Source organism: Bison bison, unplaced genomic scaffold (assembly GCF_000754665.1).
Source record: "Bison bison bison isolate TAMUID 2011002044 unplaced genomic scaffold, Bison_UMD1.0 scf7180017864287, whole genome shotgun sequence".
Lineage (NCBI taxonomy): Eukaryota > Metazoa > Chordata > Mammalia > Artiodactyla > Bovidae > Bison > Bison bison.
Genome location: NW_011494859.1, coordinates 1,969,698 through 1,977,056, shown reverse-complemented (window position 1 = coordinate 1,977,056; position 7,359 = coordinate 1,969,698). Strand labels below are relative to the sequence as shown.

At 45.0% G+C, this 7,359-nt stretch overlaps 1 protein-coding gene across 1 annotated transcript in view; it reads right to left on the bottom strand.

Annotated features, from left to right (window-relative positions):
• ACAA2 (acetyl-CoA acyltransferase 2) overlaps window positions 1-4,989 on the bottom strand; it is a 35,267-nt gene extending 30,278 nt beyond the window's left edge. The window contains exon 1 of the mRNA XM_010849817.1: window positions 4,893-4,989. Within this exon, the coding sequence (XP_010848119.1) occupies window positions 4,893-4,908 (16 nt within the window). The 5' untranslated portion in view covers window positions 4,909-4,989. The remainder of the gene's footprint in view (window positions 1-4,892) is intronic.
• Between the last annotated feature and the right edge of the window lie 2,370 nt (window positions 4,990-7,359).

The following is a 7,359-nucleotide window of genomic DNA, read 5'->3' as shown; positions in this document are numbered from 1 at the left end:
TCAAAGGCAAGTCAATGGAAAAACCATAGTCTTTTCAGTAAGTGGTGCTGGAACAACTGAACATTCGCATGCAAACAACAACAAAGCAGACAGACCTTACACCTTTCATAAAGATTAGCTCAAACTGGATAGACTTACATATAAAATGCAAAAACTATAGAACTCCTAGAAGATACCAAAGGAGAAAACCTAGGGGACATTTGGTTTGGCTTGGTGATAACTTTTTTAGATACAACACCAAAAGCACAATCCAAGAAAGAAAAACTTGGACTTTATTAAAATTGAAAACTTCTACTCTTCAAAAGACACAATTAAAAGCACAAAAAGACAAGCCACAGACTGGGAGGGAATACCTGCAAAATACTTATCTGATAAAGGATATCAGATAAGTATTGTATGTGTATCTAAAATTTACAAAGATATGTGTATCTAAAATATACAAAGAACTCTTCAAACTCAATAAGAAATTAATGACCCAGCTAAAAATGCATAAAAATGTGCTAATCAAAGATACTATACAAATGTCAAATAACCATATGAAAAAATGCTTGATATCGTGTTATTAGGCAACTGAAAATTAAAACAACTCTGAGATTCCATCTCCCAACTAAAATCCAAAACACTGCCAACACCAAACATTGGTGATGATAGGGAGCAAAAGAAGTTCACCCGCTGATTCTGGGAATGCAAAATGGTACAGCCACTTTGGAAGAGAGTGTGGCAGTTTCTTCCAACCCTAAAACTAAACATATGCTACTCACATGATCCAGTAATCACACTCCTTTGTATTTACCCCAATGAGTTGAAAACATGTCCACACAAAAACCTGCACACAAATGTCTATAGCAGCTTTACTCATAACTGCCAAAACTTAGAAGCAGACAAGATGTTCTTCAGTAGGTGAATGGATAAGCTGTGGTACATTCATACAATGGAATATTATTCAGCAATAAAAAGATATGAGGTATCAAGTCATGAAAAGACATGAAAGAAACTTAAACTCATACTGCTGGTGAAACAAGCCAATCTGAAAAGACAACACACTATATGATTCCAACTATATAACACCTCGGAGAAGGTGATGGCACCCCACTCCGGTAACTCTTGCCTGGAAAACCCCATGGATGGAGGAGCCTGGTGGGCTGCAGTCCATGGGGTCGCGAAGAGTCGGACATGACTGTGCGACTTCACTTTCACTTTTCACTTTCATGCACTGGAGAAGGAAATGGCAACCCGCTCCAGTGTTCTTGCCTGGAGAATCCCAGGGACAGGGGAACCTGGTGGGCTGCCGTCTATGGGGTCGCACAGAGTCAGACATGACTGAAGCGACTTAGCAGCAGCAGCAGCATATAACACCTAGAAATGGCAAAATTATGGAGACAGTAAAAAGACCAGCAGCTGTCAGGGGTTGGGGGTTGTAGGGAAGGAGAAATGAACAGGTAGAACACAGGGAAATTTTAGGGCAGAGAACTACTCTTTATGGTACTATAATGGTAGATATATGTCGTTATACATCTATCAAAACCTACAGGACTACACAACACAACAAATGAAACTTAATGTAAACTATGACCTTTAGTTAAAAATAATGTACCAGTATTGGTTCATCAACTGTAACAAACATACCACATTAATGAAAGCTGTTAATAATAGGGGATAATGGAGTGGGATGAGTTAAGTGTATGGGAATGCTCTGTACTTTGTGTTCAACTTTTCTATAAAACTAAAAGATAAATGTACAGATTCAAGCTCAGTTAACCCCAAATTGAATACATGCAAAACACATGCACACACTCATCCTGGCACAGCACTGCCAAACTTCTCAAAACTAAAGAGAATGTGAAAATCTCAAAAACCAGAAAAAATGACATTACATACACAGAAATGATTTGAATGAACCCTGGCTTTTCAGAAACAATGAAGGCAAACTTCCTTTGCTTCTCCATAAATTTCCATTCATAGGTTTCTTCCTTGTACTTCATAATCTAAGAAAGCATTTTCATGTGGGAAGTTCTAATGGTAAAATATGAGAAACCTACAAAATAGTGTGTGTGTGTGTGTGTGTGTGAAAACAAAAACAAAAGCAAGAATTTCCCCTTTCCTTACATCACATCTGTTTCCTTGGTGCTCCCAGACTGTAAAGTTAGCAGGAGTAAGGCTAACACTGAACTAATACAATGATTTTGAATGGGGAAAATGCTATTAAGCATTTTAAAAAATTATTTAAAAAAAATCTGGTATGTGTGATTTTTTTTCCCCATTTCATAAACTGGATACCATGGCAATAATTATTAATATCTGATCTGATGTCAATTTTGTGTGCATGTTAAAAGGTCTAAAGCCTAACAATCATTAACCAGACTAACATCTATGTATTTTAAAAGACTTTGGAAATTCAGGGGCTAAAGATTTCCACTAAAGACAGTGAAAAGACAGATTAATCCAAGGCATAATGAGTCAGAAATGCCAAGAAAGGGCCTGGCAAGGTGGCAAATGTGACCGTAGAGGAAAAAATAACACTAGAAAATAAAGAGGAATTCTGCCTTCTTTTCTATTACATTGTTAGGAAAATATTTACTCATTTAATCACAACAACTGCTGACAGCAAACAAAGTTAGCAAGGACAACTGCTGCTTCTGTACCCGCTTCAGTTGCAGGATTAATTTGGCAGCCCACCAACATGCTTTGCAAGGCTGTACAAACACTCCCAGCAAAGCTAAGGTAACAGTAAGAGAATTACTATTGGGGGCAACCTTCCAACCAAGTCCTTGGATGGGTGCTAGTAAAAAACCTGGGTACTGGTTCTACTTGAAGATAGAAATCTGATTAATGACAATCTTTACCAAAGTCAATTTTGTTCCCACTTAAATGTGTCCTTTTCCTTACAAGAATTAGTCAAACTTTCTCTCTTACTCAATAGTCCTGCAAGCACTTAGTATGTTTCTTGAGAGACGAGTCCATCTGTATCCTGGTGGTGATGGTGGTTTTGTCGCTAAGTTGTGTCCAACTCTTACAATCCCATGGACCACAGCCCACCAGACTCCTCGGGCCATGGGATTTCCCAGGCAAGAATACCAGAGTGGGATGCCATCTCCTTCTCCAGGGGATCTTCCTGACCCAGGGATTGAACCCACACCTCCTGCATTGCAGGCGGTGTCTTTACTGCCGAGCCAGCAGGGAAGCCCTCTAACTAACCAATAACAACCAAAACACTAACTACCATTATAGATAAGCCAGTCCACCTTTCTGGACATCAGTGTCCTCAACTGTAAAACAGGGAAACGTATGAAAGTATGATCACTAACTTTAACATCATAGTGAATGGTGTCCCAAAGTGATAAACTTCATACTTCCTCCATGCAGGTGTTGATGCACATTCTTTCCTTACATAGTTTTCATCAAATTTTCAAAGGAGTTTGTATTAAAAGTGGTAAGAATCACTGATAAAACAGTAAACAGAGAAATCAATAAAATCATGATTTCCTTTTAAGGAAGACAGCTCATGACAATGCAGCTGTTAAATAATTTGGGTCTCCTGAATACGCCATCAAAAAATAAAAATAAGTATGCTACTGTATGAAATTCAGTTGGAAAGAGCACTAACAAATCTTTTTGCCTCAGAATATCTATTTTCCACCGGAACTGTTCACATGTCATTTTGGCTTGTCAGAGCTTCAGATCCCCCTAACCAACTGTCTACCTGGTATCTGCACTTGAGCACCTCAATATTCTCTTCCAAGTCTATCCCTTCTCCCATTTTCCTCACTCCCTAAGAAGTATCATGAACTCAGTTCTTCAAACCTAGAGTCATTCTTGGCATTTCCTTCTCATAGACCTGCCACTCCAACCGATCACCAAGTTGTGTCAAATCCACCTCCAGATCTATCTCAAACCATCCCTCCCCCTTTCCCCAATCCCACTGCCCCCGACTCGGAGCAAAACCATCATTTGATGTTGCCTAGATCTCTGCAATAGACTCTTAAGTGGTCTTAAACTCTCCTTGCTACACAGGCAGATTCACAGTCCTGAGGAAATGGGGACAGACTGGAAACTAGACCGCATTATTCTTCTAGGTAGCAGGCTGCTTTGTTTAGAATCCAGAATCAAACCAGCACAGAATCAAACCTTTACAGAGCCCTTGGGGCCCTGGACCACCAGAACCTCGCTTCTTAGATCCTACCAAGTGTTTTCTTTCCCAAGGCCTTGATATATGAGTCTCATCTGAAGGTTCTTTAAAGGACACATAAAGACAAGTTGTCATAGTCTTGAAAATTCCACTGACTGCGACCATTTGCTATGAAAAGGGAATTTACATACTTAAAAAAAAAAAAGTAACGGCAGAATTTATGTACTCCGGGACGGCACTTTTCAGGAGTCAGAAAGAAGAGAAGGGAACGGGCTTAAGCAGGTTCTCCAACAGAACGCCATCAAGCATTGGGGCTGGGGAGGCGGGGCGGGTGCAGGTTATTCGGGCAGAGGTTCCTCAACGACGCCAAGAGAATCTTCATTCCTTCCAAGCCTTGCCCACCCTGTGATCAGGTCCGAGGGCCGCCAGCTCGTCTGAAAGGCACCCCTCCGCCCGAGGTCGCCTCGCGCTTAGGGGGCCCCGCCCTGGTCTTGCCAACAGCTGACCTCGAACTAGGAGGGTCACTACCGCGCGGAAAAGGGAAAGGACCTTCGAGGTCAAGAGCAAGCAAAACCGTGGTGGGCAATGCCTTTCGCCTCGCACGTATGGTTTCTCCTAAACTCAAACAATGCTTCCGGATTGGTTTTTGTTTTTTTTTTTAATCAAGTCCGCTTTTACAACCAAAGAGACCCCGACTCCCCGCCGACACCCGACGTCCTTCCCCTGCCCCCCGAAGGGGCGCGAGAGGCGGGGCCGCGGCGCTCACCTCGGAGCAGGGCCATGGCGGCGGGCAGGCGAGCGGCAGCGTTCGGGTCCTCGGCAGCGACGCCGCGGTCCCGCCCGCCACGCCCGACTCGGGGCGGTGCCAGCGAGGCTACGCCCCTGCCCTTTCCCCTACTTTGGAGGGCCTGTCCGAGCGCTCCCTTCTGGGCCCCGCGTCGCCCCTCTGGGGCCACACCGGGTGGGAACCAATGGTGCCAAAAACCTTGAAAGGAGACAGGCCTCCCCACTGGAAAACGTTCCTCGTGAGCGGATTCTTTCCCCCGTCTCACTGTTTTTAGAGATTCCCTCTGTTTTGACTCTCCCCTGCCCAACCTAGCCTTTGGAGCCCCTCCCCGCGCCAAGGTAATTAGCGGTTCCCCTCCTCCGCACTCCCGGATTCTCTTCAACGTGTGACTCGGGGGCCAAAGGTGTGACTGGGCTGCCAAAAGGGCGGAAAGGGTTTGAGGAAGGTCTGGGGCGGCCGAGCCCGGCCGGAAGTCGGGCGGGCACGGAAGACGGAGTGGGAGGGGATTGGCTGAGCCGCGCTGGCAGGCGGGGTGGGCGGCTGCGCAGAGCAGCCCAGGGGGAGGCCGAGGCTGCTGGACCCGCCCGGGAGGCCCGGGCGCGAGAAGCGGGGCAGGGAGGTTAGCAGCTGTGGGGTGTAGCGAGTGGCGTAGGGGACAGGGTCGCCCCCGGGTCCACGATGCAGCCCCCGGGTGAGGCCGCAGTATTTTCCTTATATGATCGGGCCCCATGGCTGACAGCGCCGCTGGCCCGGAGCCTGAGAGGATTATGAAAACATGTCAGGCGAAATGGGGCCAGGGACCCGGGGGCTGGGAGGTTAGGGGGAGGCAGTTAGGCTAAGATTTGGGTAACGTTAGGGTGGTCCCTGCAAGCCCTGGTCGATGATGACGTGACCACTGCGCAATCTGAGTTCTGGGAACTAGGTGATGGAGCGTGTTCTGAGAACGGACTGAGACCGGGCGAGCAGGGGGCGACGCGGGCGGCAGACCCCCAGCGCCAGGGCTCGGGGGCGGGCCACGCTGCCTCGGGCTTAGTTCGGTGGTTGGGAAGCTGTGGTGGGAGGCTCTGAGGTGTTCTGTGAGCTGTCTGGGAACCCCCACCCCAAATCCTGGTGTTCAGACGCGTTCGTGGTCCTCTCATTTTTTGTTTTGTTTTGTTTTGTTTTTTGTTTTTTAACCCAACGTTTTTATTAAGAAAACTTCGAAACTTACAGGAAAGTGCAAAGACTTCTACGTGAACTACCCGTATATTCATCACCCGTATTCTACAAGTATTAACACTTTGCCATGTTTGCTGTATCACGTCTTTCCTTTTTTTTTTTTTTTTCTTTGTCAGCCTTAGTACACTTCAGGAGTACTTTGGCTCACGTTAAAGGTGAGTATATGTTTACACTCCTTTTATGGCAGAATTACCATATGGTCAAACGTATGAATCTTCAAGTTGGATGAGTTTCACAAATGCTTATACTGTTGTAATCCAAACTACTCTCAGCTTGCAAAATGTAATTAGAATATTTCCAGCATTACAGAAAATCCCTTCATTTCTCTTTTGTGCTCCCTTTGTTCCCCTTTCTTCACCATCTGTTCTTTGACCCTCTGGTTTATTCTTTTTTTCTGTTGCTTTGATTTAAACAAATCCAGGAAATTGACAATTGTTAATTCAATATGCAGATTCCAAGGCTGCTAACTTTAAATTCACTTTAAAAACTTTAGATAATATGTATATTGGTTTTTCACAGCAGGTGTATATAGTCAGTGGAATTTGGACTTCGAATAGATCAAAGCCTCTCACATACCTGATGATATTTTTTTCATCTCCATATTCTGGATGATGAACGATAGTAAAATAAAAGCTCCCATCTTTGGGATTCAGTTCAGTTCAATTCAGTTCAGTCGCTCAGTTGTGTCTGACTCTTTGCGACCCCATGAATTGAAGCACGCCAGGCCTCCCTGTCCATCACCAACTCCCAGACTCATGTCCATCGAGTCGGTGATGCCATCCAGCCATCTCATCCTCTGTCGTCCCCTTCTCCTCCTGCTCCCAATCTCTCCCAGCATCAGAGTCTTTTCCAATGAGTCAACTCTTCGCATGAGGTGGCCAAAGTACTGGAGTTTCAGCTTTCGCATCATTCCTTCCAAAGAAATTCCAGGGCTGATCTCCTTCAGAATGGACTGGTTGGATATCCTTGCAGTCCAAGGGGCCCTCAAGAGTCTTCTCCAACACCACACTTCAAAAGCATCAATTCTTCGGTGCTCAGCTTTCTTCACAGTCCAACTTTCACATCCATACATGACCACTGGAAAAACCGTAGCCTTGACTAGACGGACCTTTGTTGGCAAAGTAATGTCCGTGCTTTTGAATATGCTATCTAGGTTGGTCATAACTTTCCTTCCAAGGAGTAAGCGTCTTTTAATTTCATGGCTGCAGTCACCATCTGCAGTGATTTT